At 39.5% G+C, this 27545-nt stretch overlaps 1 protein-coding gene across 1 annotated transcript; it reads left to right on the top strand.

Moving 5' to 3' along the window:
• Positions 1-3094: 3094 nt before the first annotated feature.
• LOC133837200 (uncharacterized) lies at positions 3095-27545 on the top strand. Its single transcript, XM_062267877.1, has 5 exons — positions 3095-3539; positions 10334-10765; positions 16750-16862; positions 22418-22667; positions 23685-27545. The coding sequence occupies exons 2-5, from the start codon at positions 10550-10552 to the stop codon at positions 25008-25010; spliced, it is 1905 nt and encodes a 634-aa protein (XP_062123861.1). The 5' UTR covers positions 3095-3539; positions 10334-10549; the 3' UTR covers positions 25011-27545.

The raw sequence follows: 27545 nt of genomic DNA, 5'->3' as shown, positions 1-27545 counted from the left end.
AAATTTGTATGCCATAAAAAGCGTCATAAAATTATCTGCAATTACTTTATGAAGAATTGAAATAACTTCATCTGTAATTATTAATGTATCTGAGAGTAGTAAACATTAAAAATATATAATTACTTTTATTGAAATAAAAAACAACTTACATTTATTAAAACTTTTAAAATACGCTAACCTAATAAAAAGTATTTTAAATTTTGTTGATTCCAAAATTTACTAAAATTTGTATGACAAAATATTAAAGTTAATAAAATTCTTATTTAATCCTTCTCTTAATAACAGTGTTTTAGCATATTTCGATTTGTTATAGTAACTTTTATTCGCTTTAATCCAGCAAGTGGCAGCAAAAATGTATCTCAAGGATGCCAAGCTCACCACAAAGCAAAAGCTACAAGATAAATAAACTGCAGACTCAAAAAGATGCAGAGAATATCGACCAAATATATTTGGCTGCTCTTCAAAACCATTTGCTGCTAATTGAGTTGGATTCAGTTAAAAATATCGAAGCACAGCTGAAATATGAGAGCCAACCTCAAAGATACAAAGATACAATTCGTTACCTGCAATTGAGTTTGGCCAAAGAGAAAGAAATGTGAATTGAAAATGCGAATGTGAATGTCGTCTGCTTTGCGCCTTTGTTGCTCACATGCTCAAATGTCTAATGCAATTATGGCCCAGCCTCCCAGTGTATCTCGCAGATACAAAGATACTCTCTGATACCCAAAGATACTCTCTGTTTATGCAGATGTGCGAGCAATGAAAATTCGTCCTCTGCTTTTGTGGCTTAGTTTTTCAGCATTCCCATTCATTTGTATCTGTATATGTATCTGCATACGTGTGTGTGTGAGTGTGTGTGTATCTTTTAGGTGTTTCGTGTGTGTTTTGAGTTTTGGCAAAATGTTTTTTGGGTCATATCAGTTTGACAAACATGCGGATTATCCCCGGAATTATTAATTATTATAACTGGCAAAGCACGAGCCTCGCTTTCAGCTGCCCACAACTCAATGTGTGTACGTGTGTGTGCGTGTGTGTGTGTCGCATGAAAAAGGACAACAAACTGCTTGACTAATTAGTCAACCAAGATGAGATTTGTAACTTTTATTTTTTGCAACAAAAAAAATAAGCAAAACTTTTAACTCGTCACTTTGAGATACATTTGTATCTTTTGCTCTGCACTGATAAGTCATTTGACATTTTGTTGTATTTCAACTTTTGAAATGATAGATTTGTATTTTAAGTTTAAACTTATTGCGTAGATACATTTGTATCTTTTGTGCTCATTTGCATCTTGAAAATACTTTTAGTTTTTCTCCTTTTTTTGTGGCGACTCTTGAGAAATTCTTGTAGTTTTGTAATTTTGGTGGGCACGCCCCTTTCCGCGCCCCGTTTTTAGCCACTAATGCGCCTTTAATTTGCGGCCATGTTGCATGAAATGAGCTGCTAATGTGTTTCGGGCTCCATGCCCCAAAAGGGCTCGCGCTACATGTGGCAAACATTTCACTTGACGCGCCTAATGAGTTCAGGCAAAAGCCACAAAATGCCGCCCGCCCTTAGCGGGGGGTGTTGAAGGGAGGTGGTGAAGGGGGAGGAGATATCTTTTGGATACATTTTTCGATTGCAGAGGTCGCGACTTTGACTAAGTTGCTTTTGTTTGTTGCTTGTCGACAAGCAACAATTTATAATGAATATTTGAATTTCGACCTCCTTCTCCTCCTCCCTTCTCGCATAACTCTTTCACTCCTTGTCTTTCGTCGCCTGCAACAAAAGTGCAGCCTGCGAAGAGGGAATTGCATTGAAAATAAACAGCGATAGAAATGTTGATAAACAAAACACAAAGCCTCAGACAAAAAAAATGGGCAGAAGGTGAAAGTACAACATAAACACAAAGTGCAAATGCAGCGCCCTCACCCACACACACACACACAGAGTCACACTTACTGGAGGTGCGAAATAAATGCGTAAACAATATTTTTCTTCTAGGCAACTGCAGCCACATGCTGCGCAACATTTCACATGCGGCAACATGTTGCGAAGCGCAGAGAGAGCGAGAGAGCGCGAGAGTGCAGCGTCGTTTACTCAGAGAGAGCGAGAGCGCAACTTGCGTTCATTTTCGAAATTCGAATTTCGAATTGAGGCTGCCGGTTGTCGTTTGCTGTTGTAATTTTACATGCTGCACAAAACGGAAGAAGAAAAACAGCAAAACTCAACACAAAAAAATAAAGCATGTTGTTGGGGGAGTGAACGTGGAGTGGGGCCAAAGCGCACTGCGAGCGAGACATTGACCTTGATCAACATCATATTGTGATGGGATGCTGCACGCTGTTGTTGCTGTTGCTGTTGCATATTCGTCATAGGTTTTGTGATGAAAGCTTCACTCTGTTATGATTCTGAATTTGTATTTTTTGATGTGGGGGAATTTTTTGTGTTTTTAATCCAACGAGGGATTTGTTTGGCATTGAGCTCAGAGAACAAACAGCTGGGCATTTAAATGAAAATATGTCTGTGCTGTTTACCCAATTGTCTATGTATTTCATAAATATCATAAACTTGTGAAATTCGATGCTTCAAAAGGTCTGCTAAAAGTGCTTACTGTTTAATTACTAAAACTGGCGACAAGTTGTCAATTTTGAGAAACAGCTTTTTATGCGTAATTCGATATTTAAAAACAATAAACATATAATCATGTACTAAAATTTACGCTAAAAAAAGTTAAAAGTTAAAGCAACGGCAGCAGAACAGCAACAAACATTCAGCGAGCAGAGTTCAAATTCAACTGTGTGTTGTTTAGCTTAGAACTGCAATGTGACGAAAAGAGAGAGCGCACACAGAGAGCGCAATTGAGAAAGAGCGTAGGAGGCGTTCATTGGCGAAATGAACGAAATGTTGCCAAGCAAAGCAAAGCAGAGGCAAAGCGAGCAAGTCTGAACATGCGAAGGCGAGCATAACATGGCCGTGCATGTGTATGCGTGTGCATGTGTGTACGTGTTCGGCAAGCAATGGCTGGCGCGCAACATTCGCTGCCATCGTCAGCTTCATCGGCGTCGCCGCGACGCCGTTGCTGCTATTGCGTCTCTCAATTTGAAATTCAGTTTCAGTTTTTGACTCGCAGTCGCCGCAAACGGACGTGTGCGTCTCGCGTATAATTTTCACAAATTTCCGAATGAACGAATACGAAACTTTTTTCCCCGCAAACGCATAAAAGACTGACGTGAAAAATGTTCAATACTGTGTAAAAGAAAATCTTACCGAAAATTTGTCGCAACTACTGTGCAAAAAGCATAAATACAAATAGTGATCACAACAACAAATAAGAGAAGAGTGTGCTAAACTTGTGTTCAATAACCAAAAAAAATAATTGAAAAATTGGTGTCGAAAAAGCAAAATGAAATAAGCATAATTATACATTATAATTGGATTTGGCTTAATTAAAAACGGCAGCACGCAAAAAGTGTCAAAGCAAATTACAACAAAACAACAAAAAGGACAGTGACAACAACAGTCAAGTCCTTTTTAATTTGGGAGTTAAAAAACAGCGGGTAAGTCATCAGCATCGTCAACTGGAATACAACAAAAGCAAAAAAAAAAAACCAAGAAAAACTGCTGGCAGTCTTAAGAAAAGAGAACTCAACAAAACTCTTCGAGTGCAGGGATCTTGAACTTTGTTTTTGCATTTGCCGTGTGACAAAAGCATGGAGAGGTGTGAGAGTGTGAGAGGGACGGCAAGTGCAAGTTTTGGGCAAAGCTGCTGCTGCCTACGAGTGTCAAACGGATTAAGCACAACTCAAAAACTCAAAGAAACAAAAAAAAAGCAGCGGGCATCAAACGCTGTGTGGGCGAGTGAAAACAAACCTCTGCAATCGCTCTCTCTCTTCCTCTTTCTAACTCCCTCTCTTTGAGTGGGTCGAGCAAAGCTTATCAGCTGCTTTAAGTTGCTGCGAGCTGCAGATTATCGCTTAAGCAAAACACCAACTTCACTCTCACTCGCGCCTTCTCTCTCCCTCTTACTCGCTCCTGCTTCCGTTACAGTTACAGTTAAGAGATGAGCCAATTTTCGTTGTTGTTGTTTGTGTAATGCAAATGGAGTGCAACAGCAAATCAAAGAAACGCAAGCAATATTTGAGTGTTTTTTTAGTGTAGTACATTTAAAGAGTGGAAATAAATTGGAAAACATAATAAATACTGCTTATTGAATTACTCTATAGGGAATTTAGGAATTTCTAGGAATTAATATTATACAAAAAAGGTTAGAGGTATTATAATGTTTTTTTTAGTGTACTCCATTTAAAGAGTGGAAATAAATTGGAAAACATAATATATTTATTGAATTACTCTATAGGGAATTTGGGAATTTCAAGGAATTAATATTATACAAAAAAGGTTAGAGGGATTTTAATGCTATTCAATAATTCTTTGATTTCATAAGAAATTTTGAATATTATTCTGTAAGAATTTTTAAGGAATTCTAGGAAATAATATTTGATAAAAACAAGATGGATTGTAATGTTATAAAGAAGTGCAGTGTTTTCTTAACTGTTTGTTTGCCGTTAAGTCAGCAAACAAATAATTTTTCAAAGAGAGAGAATAAGAAGTCTTTGCTTTGATTCTTGCAACAACAAAAGTGCCGCCAAAGAGCTTTAATTATAACCAAATAGAGAAAAAGTGTAGAAAAATGCAGATGGAGTCAAACTACACTTATGACATCTTCACACACACACACACACCTTTGTTTGTCTAGTCAAACGAGTGAGTGCGAAAGGGAGAGGGAGGAGGAATAGAGAGAAGGCGATGCTTTATGTCGAGTGTCAACATTTTTTTGTTTTAAGTAAATTTGTTTAAATTATTAGCAAAGCAGCGACAAGCGCAACAAGTGTGAGTGCGAGTGAGGGGCAAAAAAAGACAAGCTTGCCACATTTGGCGGCAAGTTCATTATGTGTGTGTGCTTGTGTCTGTGTTATTCTTTGCTCGCGCTCTTTGCGTGTTTATTTTCGTTTGCACGCCTTAATCCTTTGGTAAATAAGCCAATGTCTTCATAACTCATAAATTTGCGGCAAACAAAATTTATGCTTCGGCGACAAGTGGGCACAAGATACTCCGCGCCGTCGACCGTCGAATAAATGAGCTGTTAAGCGAGGCAGTCCACAGATGTGCAGATAAATAATAATAACTCAATCTTAACTTTGCGGCCTACGCGAAAAACTTGCAGCTTGTATTAAATGTATCTTGTATCTTTGGGATACACATGCAAGTGAGTGAAAAAGAGATTTAAAGTGAGTCGGCTTACCTGTCGCCACATCGAAATTGAAATTGAATTTTAATTGTCCACACGATCCCAATGGAAACATGACTGCTACACATGTTGACCCTTCTCCCTCCACTTTTCCACTCCATCCTTCTCCGTTTTTTGTTGGAAAAAAAGGCTCACAGGATTTCCGTTTGCTGTTTGTTTTCAAATTTATTTCGTTAGCCGCCTGTCCACTTAATTAGTATGCGAATCGCGTGCTTTATATAAATTTTATAAACGAAGTTAAGACATAAATTGTAGTTTGGGAAAATAAAGAGAGAAGAGTTGAAATGACTTTATTAAATTTAAAGTCGCGTGGGAATTTATCGTATTTCAACACAAATTCAAAGTAGTTGTTGAAGTTCAAGGTTTGAGAATTATGACTCAAAGGTTCCAATATGCTAAGCTTCTTTTTAGCAAAGTACACAACAACAAAAAAAATACAACAAAAAATAAAACACTCGCTAAGCACCTTATGCAAATAGTCAACACAATATTTACAAAAGAAGCATAAAAAACATAAACAGTAGAGAGCAGGAAACGAAACAAAAACGCACGCGAAAATTTGTAACAAAAAAAAAATGAAACGTAGGGGAACGGAGAGAGAGAAAAGAAGAAAAATGAAAGCATAAGGAATAAAAAGTAAAAAATCTGAAAACAAAATATTTGTTATACGCTTGTAATTTTCTCGCACGAGGAGCGAAAGCCGTGAAAAAAGGCAGGCACTCTCCATCTCTCTCTTTCTTTCTGAGTAGGTAAATGCCGGCGAAAAGTAGAAGGAGAATAAGAAGCCGAATCAAAAGCAGCATCACAATGAGAATGCGAAGCAAACGAAACGAAACTTTATCGCAGCCGTCGCAGGACATGCTTACTGTTAGTTTCCAAGCACGCTTCTCCTCTCACTCTCTCACACTCACACTCGCATTCGCACTCACTCTCCGTCTCGTCTTGCTTTTGCTCTTAATGCTGAGTGACATTGATGTGACATGCCCGTCATCTTCTGCCTCTGCTTTTGCACTCCCATCCCATCCCCCATTCCATCCCCAATTCTTCATCCTCTGTGTTGTCGTCGTTGTCGTCATCTCTGGACAAACAAGAACAGCAACAACAACAACGACAAGAACAACGGTGCTTTGCTTTATTTAAAAGTTTTGCGTAATGTGGCCGCAGGGGGGCGTGACAATGTTAGTAGCCCAAACACCTCGCCCGACTGGACAACAACAACGAGAGCAGCAAATAATAAATGATATGTAAACTAAGGCAAAGTTCTCTCCTTCTCTCCCTCTCCATCTTTCTTCAACTTCTTCGCTTTATTTTCTTCATACTCATTTCTCTTGCCGCTTTTTTTTATTCGCATATTTTAGTCTAGATTTTTTTGGTAATTTGTTGCATGCTCTGAGGCGTTGTTTATCCAGCGGAGAAAACGAGCTTTAAAGCTGCCTTTAAAGTACAGGCTTAGGCTTAGGAAAGCTTGATTAATCTACTCAATGGTAAAAGTCAGCGTGAAATTGTGCAAGATTTACTGTTTCTTGAATTTTAACTAGTTTTGTTAATATTCTTGAAACTATTCTTAGTTGTTGGAAGTTTGATTAATCAGTTTGCATATAAAAAACGCAGCGTGAAACTATAATTTAGTTAAAGTTTGATTATTTCTTTCCTATTTATTTTGTTTTCTTTCCAATCACTAAATCAAGCAATTCTACTCAGCGTGAAATTGTGCTGTTAAAGCTGAAATATTTTCTTGAATATTAACGAATTTATTTAATTATTTTTCATTCCTATACTTCATTCCTGGATTCCATTTGTCGAATATAAAATATTCCTCTAATTTCAACTAGTTTAATTCTGTAACTACTTAAACCTATTCTTATTCGTGTCATCTTTCGTTGACCCGAATTGAATTCCCCCAAGCAATTTGCAATCTATTCTATTTCGAGAGAATACGAATAAGAATGTTATCCCGCAGAGCCCATAACACTTATCGTTGTCGAATAGCCGAATACTAACTACATCTAATGTCTCAATTCTCCATTCTCAATGTCGACTACCTGAACTGACAGCGGTCTAGACTCGAGACTCTAGACAGTAGACTGCAGTCTCTAGTTATTTTTTTTTTGGTACCGCACCCATATCAGTTACAGCCCAAAACGAATTAAAATTACACACATAGAACGAGACAGAGACTGAGACAGAAAGAGAGAAATAGAGGAGGGAGCGACATGTCGATCCTAGGGAAAGAACATTTATCATTGCAGCTAATAAATGTGTTTCTGTTACCTGCGTTTTTTGGTTTCTGGTTCTCGTTTCTGACCCCGACGTGGTTTGGCTTTCGATTGAGTCATTTAAATGCGTGGCAAAAACCAAAAAAAACACAAATGCCTAAAAGGAAAATAAGAAAAACCCAATACAACCCTGAGGCATTGTCCAGCTAATTTTGAAATTATGTTCCCTTTTTGCCCAATATCAAATTGTATCTACTATAAATGTTAGATGGAGTAACAATTCAATTCAATTGTAGACAGCTGTTGTTCTCTCCGCTCCCTTCTTTATTTGGCAATTGTGAGTTGGATGTAGTGAAAGTATCTCAAGTGCAAAGTCAGGCGATAAATCAGTTTTAAAGAAAGAAAGCCTAGTTCAATTGGATAGGGTTAAGCAGACTTTCTTTAATTGGCCTGAAGTGTTTGTGTCTCTCTATAAAAAGGATTTCTTTCCATCATCGTTGAGTGCTTCTCTCTCTCTCGTTGTCTGTGGAGTGGCTTGAGTAATGTCGAACGCAGCTGCTGCTCTTGGAGTCTTGAATCTCAACTTTAAGCCAATTATCTAATTGCTTTCATTTCGCTTTGATTCGTTCTTATCACAATGCCCAGGCTACTGCTAATTGCTGGAGTCACCTCAGCAGGACCTCCAACTCCTGTGATTCTCCTTCCCTCTTTCATTCTGCGTACTTTGATTTCCATTTGCGCTTCCTTGGCGCGTCCATAACATTTCCGCTTTACGCTTGGTCGGACATTTCCCAGGAGACGTTGACTGCGTCCCAGACTTAATCTCGAAACAAATCGATTTCGTTGTCTCGTCTGTCTTCTGTCTTCTCTTCTCTTTGCTCTTGTTTTCTTTGGACTGTCGTTTCCTTTTCCATTTCGTTTGCAACTTGCAAGTTTTTCAACACGATTTATTTCATTATTTTGGACCTTTGGGGGGACTTGAGGTTTGAGGCTTTTAATGGGCCGCTTCAAAGCTAATCAGCAAACGGTTTCAGTTTCAGTTTTCAGACAATTCAATCGATTTTCGACCAAACAAAATAACTTTAAGTTTCGCTTCCTGAGTTATGCATCCTCAGTTTCAGTTTTGTTGCAACTTCATGTTGCATTAGTGTTTTTTTACTCTTTTCTCTTTTTTTGTTGTTATTTATTAGTTTGACTTCGTTTCAATTCCAGCGCATTCAATTCAATTCAATTTTCTTTACAACATTTCATCTTTGACATGTTTTGTGTGTGTCGTTCGCTCTGTTTGTCTCTGTGTCTCTCTGTCCGCTGTCATTGTATTTTTCGAGTCTCAGTCTTTTTACTTCTGCCCCATACACAGCAACATTGTGTGTCAGACTCGCCTCGTCGTCTTCGTTTTTTAATATCTTTTAATCTCCAATGTCAACAGCGGCTTACATTTGATTGCAAGACAACAACCACAACAACAACAACAACTGCAACCGATTGTAGTTTTCAAGATCTTATCAGTTCAGTTGCTTCGACCTGCCTCCATCTTCCCCTCTCTCTCTCTCTCTCTCGTTCAATCTCCTTCGCTCTTCACTCAGTGCCACACTCTCTGACAACTGTCAGCTCTCAGTGCAGCTAATTAAATGGCCCAACTGGCAACATATGTTGCCTCCTTGGCTTTCCTCTCTCTTCTCTCGTCTCTCGTCTCTCACTCTCTCTGAATTTTCCCCCAGGCTGTCAAGTCAAGCTGGCAGACAGAGCTTAAGCCGCCTCGTAATCCAGATAGACCGTTGGCATTGTTGCGCTGATGGAACCAATTTGGAAGCGATTGTCACTGGCCGCCAGTTATCGATAATAGGCAGTTGAGGAAATCGATAAGCGGTGAAAGGTAGTTTGAGTTGAGATGCTGATAGCTGGAAGCATTTCAAGATGCTTAACGATAATAGTTATCAAAAGTAGCGCAGCAATAAACCGAATTCTAGGATGCTTGTTTATCGATAATAATTATCGACAGTCGAGATAAGCATTTATCGTTAATAACAGCAATATAAGATAACCAGTAAATTACTTTATTATTATTCATTTTGAATTGAGCTTATCGATAGTACGTCATCAGTTATCGATAGTAACTAATGCACCCCAAACCACTTTAATCAATTTCTCAATTATTTTGTCAGCATATGTGTGAAGAATAACAACAGAACCGCAGTCGAAAGGATAATAATAATCATAAAAAATAGAAAAAAAACAGAGAAAGGGAAAACCTTTAAAGGGGGTTGAGCTCTGGCTTAAAACAATTGCCAATGACTGGACAGATTTAGGAATACAAAAAAAAAGGAAAATGTATATTTAGCAGAAAGGGATGAGGCAGGACACACGCACAATAATAATAACAACAACAACAACAAAAGAGAACTGAGCGGTGGTAAAGAGCCAAAGCAAATAAAAATAAATATGGAAAAAATAGAAACGCATTAAACAAAATCAATAAAAATTAACATGAAGCGTTAACAAAAACAGGGACGGGGTTGCTTTCCACACACACAGCGGGGAGCGAGGCGAGGGGTTGGGATGATCATAGACTCTGAATTGTTTTTAGGGGTGTGAATAAGCTGTGCGATCCGATGCTAAAAGTTTTCGCATGTGCCAAAGGAAGTGTGGCCAGGATCAAGCTAGTTACGTGCCTCGCTTTACGGTTGCCAGCTAATGATGGAGAACAGAGAGAGAAGAGAATGTAAAAGATGCCGCCAGCTGTTTGTTGTCCGAGGAGACAAACCTCCGCACTTCGTAATCCCTCGACTAACCAAAGAATTTTCCTTTGTTTGCTTTTTCCTTACAGCGCCGCCGCCGTTTGACGGCTGTCCAGCGAGATGACAGCGATCAGGAAACGCATTTGACACGCAGCCCAAACGATCTCACACACAAACACAAACTCACACACATGAACATGAACACATACACACATACATAAGACACACAACCAAAACGAGGGAAAAACCAAATTTGGAAAAATACAACCAAAAAACGTAAACGAATCAAAGAAAACGTGCAACAAATGTGGAAAATGTTGGATACAATGATGGATGCGGATCTCTTCATGTTCGAGTGCGATGAATGCGCCGGCATGCCACTTGCAGCACCACCACAGTTCCTCATCCCGCCACCCCCGAGACCTCCCGCCCTGGCCGAGTACACGGTGGTGCCGCAGGATTGCAACGAGGAGCAATTGGCACAGCAGCAATGGGACAGCGACGTCTGTCAAGCGATGCCGGTAAGTGCAAACACTTATGCAACCTAATGAGTAAGGGTTGCAACCCTGTCTAATGAGCTGCCGGCGATGCCACAGCTGTTGGCATTTTCCTTGCTAACAAGCTGCTGCAAGTGGAAATTGTTGAAAGTGCGCGAGGTGTCAAAAATTGATGTTGCCTTATTGAATTATTGCCTCATTTCATTATGCATACAACAATAATAATAATGCGACCCTTTTGGGGGGATGAGACCTTAAGAGGGTTAACCCAGTGGGCGTGGCAAAAGTTGAGTGTTTGACACTTCAACTTGATTGCGTATTGTGCACCGAAAGTCTGCTGCAATTTATCAGCGCAATAAATCCGGCTGTCCGTCTGACCGCGAATAAACACTTGAAATACTCGCAAACTATTAAAGCGAGTCGGATAAAATTTCACATATAGCTTGTGATATGCATTAGCTTTGTTTGAATGTTGAAATTTATTATTTAATTGTATTTCTTTAAAAATTTAAAATTGATTGATTTTGGTTAGTTTTGTATTAAAATTATATTTTATTCTTAAAGAGTCTTTTTTGCTTGACTTTTGCTTTGGCTTTAAGACATTTGAAAAAAAGTCTACACAGCCTTTCAACCACAAGGCAACACTTTAAGGCCATTTTTGGCTCCTTGAAGTCCTCAGCTCGACTCGTCTCGACTGTTGCCAGAGCAACAGCTGTTACTCTTCTTTGGGGGGGCAACAACAAGAATAAAATGTATAATAAAAAACGTCATCATTATGAGGCTGGCCAACACCCTCGACAGACTGTCCAGGCAACAACAAATTACAATAACAATGAAAAGTTAAGCGTTCGACGCACAACCAACAACAACAAAAATGAAAAGAAAAAAGGACAACCCAAGTTGAGTCGAGTAGTTGGCAAGCATAGAATGAAAAGCCAGAAGGGCTCAACAAGCTGGGTTGGGGGTTGATTCCTCGATTCCTCGATTCCCCGATTCCCTGGCAACATATGGCCTCGAATTCGTGTGGCAAACCTTAAAGAAAAACTGTTACAAATTATTTGTTGGGAAAACTAAAGAACTCAACTCAAGAACTGTGTAACCCGGCACTCGTTCTAATCTCTCTCGCTCTCGCCTGTTTGTTTAGGCAATGAGGAGGAAAACAGAAAACACAAAACACAGAAAACACAACAAGATCAAATTCCACATCAACACTTTGTCAGTGAGTTGCATTGATAACCACATATATGAGACTCACGTGCCTCCGCTCTATCTTTAATTTTTTTTGCTCTTCTTTCTTTTTTTTTGGTGGGGAGAGCGCCAAGACTCGAGTGTTTTCCACTTAATTCTCGACATTTATGTAACAGAAAATGGAAATTTCAATAAATAGAAAATGTTGTTGAGCGTTTTCTGTGTGTGGTCCCCACAGATAACGATAGATCTTTCAGTGTGTGGGCACTTCAATATGTCATTCATTCCCTCTCTATCCTACTCTCTAATTCCATCTCTTTTTTGCTGGTGGAATTATGCTGACAAATCAAATGTGCTGGCATGTCTTAAATTGCCAGTTTCCCACGTTCGTAGTTATCGTCTATCGTTTATCGTATATCGAAATGCAATTTCATGCTTCCACTAACTGCCATTGAGGTAAATTCGTTGAAATCTGTGCGAAGCAGCTTAAATTCAATTGCCATCAGCATCAATTTAATGGATTAGCACCAAAAAAAAAAAAGGAAGAGAAATGCCAAACTCAAGTCTATGTGTGGCATTGAGAGGGGAATTGTGGGGGGGAGGGGGAATTTCACTTTGTGTGCGTGTGTGAAATTCTCTCATCAAATTGATAAGTTTAACGGGAATTGTGCCAATTTGGCAGAGCGACATGTGTGAGAGAGAGCGCAACATATATGGGGAAAGAACGGGATGGCAAGAGCAGCAAACGTAATTGTCAAATGCGGAAATAAAGAGAAACTAAGCGACTTCAGGATATCCTGTAAAATCGATTTGCATTTTTAAATATAATTCCTAAGAATTCAGAACTGTAATTTTGATGAATTTTGTCAGAGAATTCTTGAGATTTTAAGAATGCAAATAATGAATAACTTATTTCCTAATTCCACATCTAAAAGTTGTTCCATTAAAAAGTTAAGAAGTTTTGTTAAATTTACTTTAGCAGACTAGAATTTAATATATTATATAGTTATAGAAATTCAAACTATTTTTTGAATGAAATTTTAAATTTTGAATGATTAATGATTACAAATTTATAAAGGTAATAAATTTACTAAATATAATTAGGAATACCTTAAGTTAGTCCAGCATACCTCATCAAATCATTGAAACGTACAGGGTATTTAGAAATCTTTAAAGTCAAACGGAAGTGGCAGCATCACGCAAAGGATTCGTGGAGCGACATGTTTCTCGCATTGAGGGGGCGCGAAAAAAAGAATCGAGGACGACGCGTCAAACATGCGAAATTAAATTTTGGAGCGCGTCGCTCTCAGCAGCAGCAAAAGAAGTAGAAGAAGAAGAAGAGGGAGTCAGTAGAGGGGGCGTGGCAGCCCAAAATAATCCTTTCTTATTATTTTTCTGCTTTTTTGCTTTGCGCGAAAATATTTCAAGTCGCTGCGAGAAATCGCTTTAAATAAGCAGAGAGTTAGCAAAGTGTACAAGACGAGAAAAAGTGAAGACGAAGAAAGGGGAGGAGAAGGAGAAGGGTAAATGTCTTGACATTGATATCAAATGTCGTGCGAAAGCTTTTCCGAATGCTCGCAAATCTCATTGTCTAAGGAATGTTGCATAGTTTCGCAGTCTGCTTTTTGGGCGCAAACACAACGACAACGACGATGATGATGATGAAGCTAAAGATGAAGATGAAGGAGAAGGAGGAATCAGAAAAAGAAGAAGAAGAAGAAGGTTGTTGTTTACAGTTGACACAGAGCAGACACAGCTGCAGACAGCTGAGGAAAATGGAATGAAAAATCGTCTGGAAATTTGCTGTGACAATAACAAAATTGAATTTACATGCAGCACATCGAAATTTTCAGTTGAACTCGCATTAAATAGCTAAAAAAGATAGATGAGAATAACTCCTGAGAGAAGAACTTTGGAAACTTGGAAAATAAGTGTGAAGTTGACACTACAAAATGTTTCTTTCGTTTTCAAACTCATTTCACGTAACGTAAAACTGCCTAAAAAGTGCGAAGAAAAGAAAAAGAAGAAGAAGAAGAACGAATCCAATTGAAGGCATCTCAATCACAAGTTGTTTCCAAACAATTGCACTGTCAAGTGGTTACAAAACTGCATCAAGTTGCCAACATAAACACTGGCAAAAATGGTGGAAGAATAGAGGAAGAAAAGAAAGAGGCAAGAGCGGAAGTACAGTCGATATGCACGTGCTGTGAAATCGAAGTTGGTTTAGTGTTGAAAAAGGCGTTACACACACACACATGTAGAGAGAACTTTTCGCCTTGTTATCAGTGGAGAGAGAACTCAGCTGTTGTCCTTGTTGCAAGTGCTGCAAGTGGCACGTGCTTTGTTGCAAGACAAAGAGATCGAGTTGGAAAAGTTTTCTCAAATGAAAATGTTGCAAGTTGCCACAAGCAGGTGCAACATTTTGACGCATACTCGTGTTGTGGATTTTCGCTGTTGCCTCGTTTCGGAAATTAGGTCACATTTCACTTAATGGCCTACTCGGAAATATTTTTTGCCCTTGAGCCACGAATTTTTCATGATTACAAAGTTTTCGCTTTTGGCTTTTTTTTGTGGCATTTGGCAACACTGCCCTTGTTAATCTCCATTTTGTTGGGCTGTAAACTTTATGCCATAATTTCTTATTCACTCGCAAAATTCCCCATTTGCCTTTTCTCCTAATGTCTTGTGGCTTAATTATTTTATCGCACAAGTTGGCAGCACCATTTTAATGCAGTATGGTCGCTCTGTGTTTGCTGCTTACTGTTTACTGTTTGCTTTCGCCTCTTGTTTGCCTTTACATAAATCGTTCAAATTGTTATCGTTATCTGCATTTAATTTATGATTCCAGCTACCTAGTTGCAAGTTGTGACTTCGATGGAAAACCTTCAATCATTTTCCTACTGCATACTACTGGAAAACACGCTTATCTGGGCAAACAAAGCGCACTCGCATTTGATAACAACTCTTTGTCGACCCCATATATGTAGTTCGTTCTCGTTGACTTTTTTATCGACGGCCCTCCGGTTAATCCCCAGTTGCAGCTGAAGGCTGTCGCAATTCCCATTCTCCGAAACGGCAGCCACTCATTTGTTTGTCTAGAAAACGTACCGAAATGAGCATTACAAATAGGTAACATGCCCCCTTCATATAGATTTATCGATTATCGTCGCTGCCTGCGGCGGAAAGAAAGAAAACCGAAACTGAAAACCGAAAACGAGACAAAAGTAATTGTTTTTCTTTGGTGTAGGTGAGTTGCAGTCGAGCATAGACGAATTGAGAGCAGCTTTGGGTAGCTTATCGAAAGCACAGCTTCCCCCTTGCCACATGACACTGCCACAAAGTGGCAGCCACAGCTCATTAATCAATTTGATTACGCGACGCAATGAGAGCTTTGCGAGTTTTTCTTTCTTTCTTTAACTTTTGACTCTCCCTCCAACACTTGTGTGTTCATTCCTCCTTCCATTGCTCTCATAATTGTTTAATTTATTGTTATTTATTTGTTTGCCACAGTTTCATGCGGCGATTTGTTCGTAAATTGTTTTCAAAACAATTTTCTCGAAACACTGAAAAGTCTTGAAAATTATATGATAAGCGAGCGACAGTTGAGTGGTGGGGTAACAGAAGGGGAGGGGAGGGGGAGTTGCCCCTTTGCTCAATAGTTTAAACAATTTCGCCATGAGGCAACAACCGGCTGCTGTCAATATTTTTATAGCTTATCTCTCGTTTTGGATGAATTGGGAGCGGGACTATGTTTTCTTTCCCCTCCACCTCAATCGATGCCTTTTGTTTGTTTACACTCATTCAAAATGATTAATTTATAGAGGGGGGGGAAGGGCGGATGCTTCCGCATTGAATGAAAACTGTGCCATCGCAACACTGAGCAAATAAATCAACGAAAATACGTAAAACTATTTGTTAATAAATTAGTGTATGCACAAAATGCATTTCAAACTAAAGTGTGGCCTACATAATTCCAGCGTGTGGACACACTGCCTGTCTTCTCACAGTTGTGTGTACACACTGGCACAACACAGGCGAAATTATTTGCACAGCTGTCAAAGCTTGACCTCGATTTCATTTCGAGCGCAGCTTTTGTCTCTCTCTCGTCGCTTCGTTTCGCTCTCAGCAAAATATTTTTCAATGTTTTCTGACTGATTTATGATGCGTATCTGATTGTCTTTCTCTGGCTGAGTGTGTGTGTGTGTGTGTGTGTGTGTGTGTGTGTTTGTGTTTATCTGTATTTGTGTTGGCGCAATGACAGGTGCAACTTTTGCATTTTTACTTTTGTTGTTGACAAAGATCAACAACGCAAAATCAACTGTAAAACAATAATAACAAAATTTATTTACATATTGCATATCTGTGACATTTCTAGTTTTTAGTTATAGTTGTTTTATATCGGGATCTTATATAAAATTATAATTAAATGAAACCTTTTTTAACTTTTTTAATACATATTCTATATACGCATAACTGACCTTAATTTCACTGATTGTTAAAAGACATTTCATCTCCAAGTAATCTCAGAAATGTTGCCCAAAAGAAGAGAACAAAAAGCAAGCAAAGAAAAAAAAACAAAAAAATAACGGTTAACAGCCGCGTGCGCTTTTGTTTGCATTTCGTTAGGCATATTTGCCGAAATTGTTTTTTACTTGTTTTGTTTGTTTGTTGGTTGGTGGAATGCAAAATGGCTTTGTGTTTGAGTTGCTTCGTGATTTGCATCGTCTTGAACTTTTTTACTTTTACTTTTCACTCACTCACTTTAAATGCTAAGTAAGCTCAACTCACTCACTCACTCCCTCTCTCGCTCTTTCTTACAGATTCTGGATGCCAGCCTTTACAGCAGCCAATCACTGGCCACCTCAGCGATGATTGCGGTTTTCTCTTTGCTGCTGGTGCTCATCGTGCTCATCTCTTCACTGTTTGTCTGGAAGTAAGTAATTTACATAGGTGCGAGCAGTACACACTCTGCTTAAGCTCGATCTCTCAATTACTCTTAGACCACACACACACACACACACACACACTGCCTTTTTAGAACACTTCACTCTGTTGGTCTTGTCTTGCGGTTGCAACATGTTGCATGCTGCAGACTTTACTTTCTGATTTAGTGCTTTAATTATGTGCGAGTCGGCTTTGCCATGATAATCATAATAAAGTTCGCTGATAATTTTGCACACAAATTCATAAACCGTAAAAGTGTTGGGTCATCCAAAAATTTGGCGCCATATGAAAAATGCATGCTATGCGCCAAATGCGAAAACGTATAAACATTATAAACTATGCATGGCCACACACTCACACACATGCAATTGTAAAAACCCATTTGCTAAAGTCACAAAAACAAACAAGTAAACAAACAACAACAAGAGCAAATGCAACGGCGACCAAACGAAAATTAATGTAGTCTACTTTCAAGCGCTGACCTACATGAGTGAATCTATGTGTGTGTGTGCACTCTTAAAACCAAAACTAAATTAAATTGAAATTTTAAATACACACTGCAAAAAACGTGAGAAATGACCCTTCCCCTGCCCTAAAACCGAAAGCAAACACAGTTACATCAACTTTTTGGCAGCACAAAAAAATAAAACAATTTACTATCCCCACTGCAAAAACACAGAAAAATGCAAAAAAGAAATACCAGAGAAATAACACACACAGAAAAAAAAGAGAACTCTCTCAGATTGCAAACCAAATGAAATCTGCAGCAGAAATAACCGCAGCAAAAGCAAACGATGGGTTTCAGAGGGGGATGGGGAAAGGGGTAGCGAAAAGAGAAAAGAAAGGAAACAAAACCAAGCCAAACACAAACAGCATGTGAGTGTGTGTGAGCAGTGAAAGAATTTTGCACGCACGGCATTAAAGTGAGAGAGGGAGACAACGCGCAAGCAGTTGAGCGGGTAAACGGGTAAGCGGGTAAACGGGTGAGCGGGTAAACGGGCAGCAGCCTCCCAGTTCTCGCCTTGTAACTTTAAAAAAAAAGTTCCACTACTCTTCGTAGTAGTGGTAGCCCATTTATCCGTCTCTCTTAGTTTAAGTATGAATGTGTGCGCTGTGTGTGAGTGTGTTTATTCATTTTAATGGGTTAACCAAATTTTGAAGCTGCGTTTTTCTGCTCTCTTTACACATGAATTAAAAACTAAACATTTATTTGACTTTATGAATTTGCTTACGAGCAAAGTAAAGTAAATTAAATTTCCCATATCACAAACACACACACACACATGTTCGAGCTCTTAAAGCTTCGACTGTAAGTCTTGTTCTTCTTTCTATTCTCATTAACATCAACAAGTGTGCGAAAGAGAAGGCAACGCATCGATTTTGCTGTAATATTCATGGCACTGCTGCTATCAAAAGAGTAGGAGAGGGAAGGGGCATATCTGAGCAGTTGCTACAAGCGATTTTCATACATATTCATTAAAGTTTACTGACCGCACGAACGCACAGTTGGGGGGCGTGGCAGGGCAACATAGAAACCACACACTCAGAGATATCCTTGTTGTTGGTTTTTTGTTGTTGTTGCTGCTGTTGTGCTTCATCATTTCTGAGGTTATGGCCATGACCAAACGCACACACACACACAAAAAGGCACGACGAGCATCTTTATTACACACGTAGAGTGAGAGAGAGCGAGATAGCTGCTGCTTTAAGTGTTGCCCCAAAAACTTGCCCCATTTGCTATCTGCATGTGCGTGTTTCTCTCTATGTGTGTGTGTGTGTGTGTGTGTGTGTGTTTGTGAATGACTATGAATGTCCAGCGCAAAAAAAGGAAGTAGCAAAAAAAAAAAAAAAAGAGCAACACAAGTTGAGGCCGACGCCATTTTTGTGGCATTTATGATGTGGCACATTATTTTGCCTTTATGGGCCTCGAAAGCAGCCAACAAATAAATATGAATATGAATGTGAATGTGAATGTGAATATGAATCTGTGTGTTATCGTGTTGCGTGTGTTGCACAGCAAAACCTATAAATAAAATACAAACTAATTTTATTTATATATTTTTTTTGCTGTTTTCTTCTTTTATGCTCTTCAAATAAAATAATCATAATGTCAACACATTAAATAGAATATCTTCAATCTGTTAAATCAACAATTTAAATGACTTGCGAAATTCCCTCATCGGATTCAGTTTCATGAGCATAAATTGCATTTATTATGAGTCATAATTACCTTAATTATTTTAATAAACCACCAGAGTGTTGCAACCCTTTTATGTTGCATATTTTTTTTGCAAATGTTTGCACATGCAACTTTATTAATTGCATAAAATTGGCGAGCTATGCAACATGTGGCAGTCGTGGCATGTCGATGAAGTGGCATGTCATGTAAAACTGTTAACATTGTCGCCAGTTAATAATATTTAAATAAATATGCTCAAATTATGCAAATAATTGCAATGCGATAATGCCTTCTCTCTTGTGCTCTCTCTTTCACTTTTATGTAATACTGTCTCTTTCCTTTTTTTTGCCCGTACATTAAAGTTAAGCATCTCCTTAACTCAGCTCGACTCGACACGAGCTTCTGCATATTTAATAGGCAGAGCCCCTGGCAACCCTGGCAACCACAAAAGTTATGTGCGTGTGTTGTTAATGCTGACTGCTAAATAAATAAAATCAATTTCACCTGCTTGCAATTTCATTTGCCACGCAGATGACAACGACATCCAAAAGGGGCGCCCTCAAGTATGCAATAACAATCACAATTTCTTTTCCAGCCCTGATTCTTGTTGTTGCCCTGGCAATTTTTTAATCAAGACCCAAATTACGAGAAAAGTTTGTCTCTGAGTTTAGTTTGCATTACAAATTAATTTGAAATTGAGAATGATTTCGTGTTTGTATTTTGTGTGCAACACACAGATTAATTGCAACAAAACCACAGACATGTCTTTGGCTTACCTTTAACATTTCCCTTTAACCTCCCACCTCGCCTCATTTCCATATCAAACAAGGAAGAAAAGGAAAACTCTTTGGGAATAGGCTTCGACTTTGTAGTTCAATTTTCGCACTACATTGAGTTTTTTACGTGCCTGCGACGTGCAACCCCCCAAAGCGTATGCGCTGCCACATGCCACATGCCGCATGCCCCTTTCTCGAGTTCGAGTTCATAAATAAAAGATTCGCTTGCATACGTGAAGAGCGAGGCGAGAGCACTCTAGAATTTGACTTGGATCGGATTGTTGCCTCAGCTACTCTTGCTTTTGCTTTCATTCTTCCTTTTTTTTATTGTAAATTGCTTATGCCACAAGGCAACCCTTGCTCACTTCGTGTTGCCCCAAAGGTATAGAGCGTCTCCTTCCCCCCTCTTTGAACATACAAATACTTCACTTTGCCGAGTTTCTTGAGTTTGGCAAATTGTACGACACTCCAGGGACGCAGCGTCCATTCCAATAGCTGGTCATAATGCTTAGAAATCAAACAAGGCGCTTAAGGGGTTAAAACACACACACACGCATACATTCACTCATACCCACACATAGATACATTAAATCTGCACGCGCTGCTTTCGTTTTTTACGCCTCGTAAGTGAAATGAAATGAAATAAGTTAAAGTGGAGGAGTGGAAGATTCTTTTGCTTCTCTGCCTCGTTGTCTTGCTGTGGCATGCCACATTATTTAATTTACTTTTAAGAATATTTTACAACGCTGCCTGACAGTCGACTTAGCCAAGTAAACAGACACTCAGCCAGCTGACTCTTAACCTCAACACATAGACACACACACACACACACACAGAGCAGCAGACAGCAGAAAGTAGAAAGCAGAGACTGAGACTGTGTTGTCATAATGCTCTCACTAAGCAAGCGTAAACTTGACTTTGGACTCCATTTGACAGCAGCTGTCGCAGACGTTTCCTTGCTTCCTCTTCGCCTGCTATTCGTAAAGGTTTTAAATGTAAATTCCTTGCATTTATGGCGCTTTGTCTATCATTCATATTCTTATTGACTCACTTTTTTTTTGTCATTTTGCTTTGTGCGACGTTCGTAAACGTTTGCGCAATGAATTTCCTCTTCACCTGCTATTCGTAAACGTTTCAGCAAGCTAGCAATTATTACACTTTATATTTGCTTTGATTTCAGTTGCTCTCCTTTTCTGCTTTCGTGCGTTTCTCCTCTTTTTTTTTATTTTGCTTTGTGCCTCTTTCGCAAACGTTTGCACAGCGCATACAATCGTCGCTTTCGTTCGAAATGAACCCGAAAGTAGGCTAGCATATTTAATATGTGTGTGTTCCTGTGCCTTGCCTCATTCTCGCAATCAGGCGAAGCTTGACATTGCATGCGAGTTGAGTTTTTACGAGCGACTTCCGTTTGACATCGCAGCCTGTTTACCTACAAGACATTTACAAGGCTGACAGCTCTCTCCCCTCCCTCTGCTTTGGGGCATGCTACGTGTGGCGTGGCGTCAATTTAATTTCACATTTTTCATTATGCTTATGCTAAGGGAAGTCGGCGCTGACTGAGACTGACTGAGACTGAGAGTTTTTGCCATATGGCAGTCTTCAAGTGCTTCTACAAGGCATCTTTAGGCCAAAGTTGTTGTCGTTGTCGTTGCCGTTGTCTTTTGCCATGGGCAACACTTAATTATGTTCATTATTTTCATGGCACGCGGTTACCTCCAACTCCAGCTCCAGCTCGAGCTTCATCGAGCTGTTGTCATTTTGACATCCTTCCTTGACTCCTTCGCCTCTTGGTTGCCTTCGCCTTTGCTGCTTATTTAAATTGAATTTTATGTGGCGCACTTTTGTGTTGCTTTCACTTTTTATTTATACTCAGCATTCTTTATTAATCAAGTGGAGCTGGGGATATATATTCTGTGCACTGTTTACCTGTTTGGCCAGCTTGGCATTTATCATGGCTAGCCACGCCCATTTTGCAGCCATTACAAATCGATTTATCTTCCGCCGGCATCCTCAGCTGACCGAAAACTTATGGCTCTATTAAGCTGGCCTCGTTGCTCGAACAACGTCATGAATGTCATCCACATTCACGTTCACAATGTCGTCGATGTTTTCTTCTCCTTTTGCTCCTTTGGCTTAAGTCTGCCTTTAAGCTGCTTGCCCAATTAAAGTCCTTCTCTCTTTTTCTCTCTCTCTCTCTCTCTCTTATTTATGAGTCACATTAAGCAGAGCTTTAAGCTACTTTACGCATTTTGCTTCTCTCTTTCTCTCTTTGTTTGAAGCTGCTTAATGAGTAAGACAAATTTTAAGTTTAAATTTACTTCATTTAAGTTGATGCTTACATTTGTTGCACTCTTTTTACATTAGTTACTTTTTAATGAGCTTTAAGCTGATTGGTTAAAAAGCTTCAAGAATCAATTTAAGTTATATGTTCTTACTCAGCTTTAACACACAAATTTGAAGTTAAAATATACTTGGAATAGAGCTTTAATGAGCTTTAAGTGTATAAACTAATTAATACGAGCTTTAAGTGCTTTCCCCCAGCTTTTAACATTTATTAACTTTATCTCCTCTTCTCTCTTTCTGTTGCAGAAACAAGCGAAAGGTGCAAAATCTGCTGCCCTGCAAGACGCCAACGCGTGGCGCCCTCAATGGGGCAATGCCACTGGGCGGCAATGGAACACATGGTCCTCATCATGCCATGTACGAGGATCCTGATGCACATTTGGGTCACCATCGACCGCTTGTAATGCGGCATCATCAATATCAGCACCATCATCAGCTGCAGCATCCGCATCATCATCATCATCACCATCATTATCAGCAGCATCCACATGCCGAGGTTAGTACGCAATCTCCTCTTTCTCTCGCTCTAGTCATCCATCTCTTTCACTCTTTTCGTTGTCGTGTCCTGCTTATTGTTTGTCAATCTGTTTAATTGTCGTGCAGGAAGTTTTTGCGAGTTGTTGGCTGTCGAGTCCTGTTTGCGTGTAATGCGAGAGCTTGAGGCAACATTTCGACAATTGCTGTCAAAACATTGCACTGTCATTGTCAACTTGTCAGACACACACACACACACACGCACACATACACACACACGCTCACTTACTCAATTGAATTGTCAAAAACTGTGTGTAAAATGAGACCGCATTTCCTTAGTGCCTTCGCTTTTTTTTATCCTTTTTATTCATTGATGTGCTATTGCTTTATTCTGAATGGACTATACCCACACTCCCTTATCCTTGTCCTTGTGCATGTGATATCCTTTCTTTGCTCCTTCGCTCGCTTTGCGGGCTCAATTCGTGCGTCTTTTGTGCCATTTTTACGACTCTGACGCCTTTGGGGAATCGGGACGTGTTTGTCTTCCACCCGCTTCTTTGCAATGTCTTTTTATTCGCCTTTTTCATATTTCTTGATGCCGCTTTATAGTCCATTTTCCCTCCTCCCTGGCTCTCGCTCTCTAGCCTTTCGCTTACGCTGAAGTGCGTGTTTATTTTATTGTCTGATAAACAGCTCCTTTAGGCCATGGCTAAGACTGCAAATCCTTGACTCAAATCTGCTTAATGTCGCACACACTTTCCAATTATTGCATATTCCTCCGGTTGCTCTCTCTCTTCCTCTCTACTCCTCTCTGTCTAACGCTAATTGCTGGGCATCCATTCAAATGGCATTTAGGCGCTCGATTGGTTTCTTTCGTCCCTTAATGCCTTTGCTTTATTATTTTTTCTCAATTTTTCCTATTCCTACTTTTACTCGGAATATCCCTCTCTTACTTCGGTTTATTCCTGCTTCGTTTTATAGAATATCCTTGGCAACAACATCAACTAACTTTCCTTCTCTCTTTTCTTTCCTCTTACAGCTGCTGCAGGGCAAGAGCATACATTATCCTAGTGGCTATCCGATGACGCGGTCGCCGCCTTTCCTCGTCAGCTCCTCGCCCGGTCCTGATCCCTATCGCTCCAACGACAATGTCTACGAGGAGCTGGGCCCAGGACGCGTCGACTCCGATGGTGAGTCGGAGCCACCGCTGCATTCCGATGATGATTTCGCCGAGGACGAGCTGTCGCTGCCGGGCGAGTGCAGTTTCCACAAGGAAGCGAACACGGCGCAACAGGCAACAGCTGCCATAGCTAGTGGAACACCTTACCATGAGCGAGCAGCTAGTAGCAATGGGGCAGCCACAACAGCGAGTGCGGCAACAGTTGCTGCACAGTTGCCAACACAGGAGCGACACAGTGTGCTGAGCTCTGGGTCCTCGACGGGTCAGGATGCGTCCACAGCGAGTGCGTCGACTGCAAGCAATCAGAATAACAACAATAACAACTCTAATGAGGTGGCAACTGGCACTAATCCCGGCCAGCTGCGACGCACTCCACGCAATCGCCAGCAACAACGCCAGGAGGAGCTCAACAACAGCAACTCGACGGCAGAGATTGCGGATCTGGCGCCGCTCTACGACAATCGCAGCAACATGATGTCCCTCGGCTATCTGGCGCGTTCGACGGCGCCGCAGTTCTACAACACGCTGGAGCACGAGGTGGAGCGTCGCAATCGCATCAACGCACAGCTGAGTCAAGCGCCCGTTGCGCCCCTCTCCACAATCTATCGGGAGCGCATTCGCTATCCCAGCGTGCAGCAATATGCCCCGAATAGTGCCCAAGGTCTGATGGCAGCCACGATGCGAGCGCGCACCCAACCCCGTCTGGTGGATCGTCGTCTGGCAGCGCATCAGCATCAACACCATCGCATCCATGCGGCACCGCTGACTGCGGAGCCAGCCTATGGCTATGCGGAACCGATGTACAATGCCAACTATTACTACGACAGTGCTGGCGGCTCAGCGCGTCCCTATGCCTCCACGCTGCTGCCCACAGCCACAGCCACCTCCGACTACCGACATCCCTACGGCGACTCGAGCTTCGGCTCCGATTCCGGGTATAGTCATCATACGCCTGCCAGTTCGATTGGGCGACAGGATTACGATCTGACGGAACAGCAACTTCCTAAGCCAAGCAAGCTGAGCGCAGCTTTAAGCTTTGGCTGGTCAAGAGGGGGTAGAAAAGCTCCGGCTGCAAGTGCAGCAGCGAATGCCTCGAGCAGCGAGGCAACCAGTCCCAACAACAACAGCAGCGCCTGCTCCACGGTCACCTCGCAGCTGGACAACAACAATGTGCAGCCAGCGTAGATCGACTTTGACTTGATCATGTAAATAGCAAAAGAGCCTTTCGCTCTGGGTTCTCATCAACTGTGTACAGCTCTAGTTGCAGCTTAAGCCTTTAAGCTCCACCCCTATATCGATAGTTAGTGTAGTAATGTGTAAGTGTAGTACAACTCTCAACTGCTGCGTGTACATCGTGAAAGCAATAGTTCTAGCACATATGTTATGTATATTATGTATTCCTAAGGCTAGAATTAGCAATTTGCCCTCCTTTTGTATCCTATATAGGGTTGCCATAAGTTTTTCGCTTTATACATGCATTATTTAAAGTGGAAAAGTCAGCGTAATTTAAGCTTTTAGTACTACAATATAAATAGTGTAACTCCTAGAAAGCAAAGAACTTATAGCGCCTAAGTGTTTTTCCAATGTGATTGCCAAATTCTACAATATAAATCTTAATATAATACGAAGCGAAAACAAACTCTAATTTATAATGTAACTTATAACGAAACTTTTTATCCTATCTGTAAATGATGCATTGAATTGACGATTTTTAACTTCTGTTTGTTATTTTAGTTTTTAAGTCAGAAACAGAAAAAACAAAAACAAAAAACAAACAAAAAAATATACCAAACCATTAAAAAAATTCTATAAACACCAAATTGACTTTATTTTTCATTTAAATTGCGTTTAGTTTGCATTTAAATAATTTTCAGAACATTATAATTTGATTTACACATTTTTGTTTGAGTAATTAGAGCAGTCGAAGTCGGCACAGCGTAAAAACTCAACGAAACTTTTACGCTAGCCACCTAAAAATGTGTTGCATACTTTCAAGCGCAACATATAATGTGAACAGCCACATCGCTTGTGACAAAATGTGTAGCATACTTTTAGGGTTGCAAATTTAATTTAATTAGTTTTGAATTTATACATTTAGTTTTTCGCTTTTTTTCAGCCAAGATAATGCATTTAACGTAGCCTTTGCGCCATGAAAGGTTCTCAAAAGACTGTTTACATATTAAAAATAAAACTGTATTTTACTTATTGTCATAACAATAATAAACTGTATAATAATCGACTATGATTAACAAACGCAGAAATAATTAGTTGATAATGCTTGTAAACTATGTGAAACTAAACACCCATTAGGTATATCGAGTGAACCTTTTTAGAATCCCGTTGAACAAATTAAAGGGGTCGCAGCCCCTTTAAACGAAACACTTGCTAGGTTGTATCAGAAATGTAAATAGCATGCGAATAGAGAACTCGAACCTCCCCCAACAATACCCTGTTAGAACTTCAATTTAGACTAGGAGAGACATTAAGGAGCGAGCTGTATGTTAAATCTTCATATATGAGCACAATGCAATGTATCCTATAATTAGTAGTATTAGCAACGTATTATAATCTAGACCTTGAGCCCCCGAAAAAAGAAAAATAAATAATTGCTGTACATAGAGTACGACTATAATCAATAATCGGTAAGCGTTAAGCGTCGTTATATCTAGCATAGCATGATCATCAACAGCCAGATTCAACTAATCCATAAAATATGCTTTAGAATGGAGTTCACGTTGTTGTGATTTTTGGATATACCCTTAAATGTAGTAGTCGTACATACCCGATATCCGATACCCGATACCCATTAACCCGTTACAGAATCGAACTTGAGATATTTGAAAATTATGCCGAAGCACAATCATTGAACGAGTGACAAAATAAAATAATGCCAGACAACCCTAAACATAATCTATGCATAACCTAATTGATTAAGGAAGAACAACTATCTAGTATTTCAGTTATCGAATATCATTTACCTATAGTTTCAGCTTAGACTATCCCCAATTTGTTAAGATTCTCATTTCGAATATTACATATCAATTTTTGGGAGGCATTTATGTACGTGTTACTTATATAGCACACCTGGTTTCCGATACTATCAATATCAGTACAAAAGTTTTAATCTTTAATGTTTAAACTATCTATCATTATCATAACTGAGAACTCATGAACTAAAGAACTCAAGAACTCAAGAAGTCGAGAAGTCTTTGTAAATAGTATGACAAGTCAATAATAACTCGTAACGGAAAATTTCTGTAGTTCTTCCACTAAGCTCTAATGTTAATCGATAAAATTTTTATTTTTGAAATCTGTTAAATTGTAAATAAATTGTTTTAGTTAGTCTTAATTTGTTCTAATGATTTCGATATATGTGAACTTAGACAGCATATCAGCAATTGGGTCTATCTATAATATATTTGAATATATATATATTATATATGAGATCTATCGTATACCGAAACTAATGAAACTATAAGAAACGAAGAAAACAAACTAAGGAGGCTCTATTCTATCTGTCTTTTATGAAAACAACAAAAAGAAAATTGAAACCCAAATAAAAAAGAACGCAAACGATTTAATCGAATTTATAATGTTAAACGCCAGTTAATCATACATTAATATCAATTACATTAAATGATTAGCACTTATGCCAAATAGTTAGTTTATCAATTTTTTGTAATTAACAATTAGTTCTTCTCTCTTTAAGCAGATATGGAT

The sequence above is a fragment of the Drosophila sulfurigaster genome, chromosome 2R (assembly GCF_023558435.1).
Source record: "Drosophila sulfurigaster albostrigata strain 15112-1811.04 chromosome 2R, ASM2355843v2, whole genome shotgun sequence".
NCBI classification, from domain to species: domain Eukaryota; kingdom Metazoa; phylum Arthropoda; class Insecta; order Diptera; family Drosophilidae; genus Drosophila; species Drosophila sulfurigaster.
Note: the sequence above shows the minus strand (reverse complement) of the source record. Positions and strands in the feature narration are given on the sequence as shown.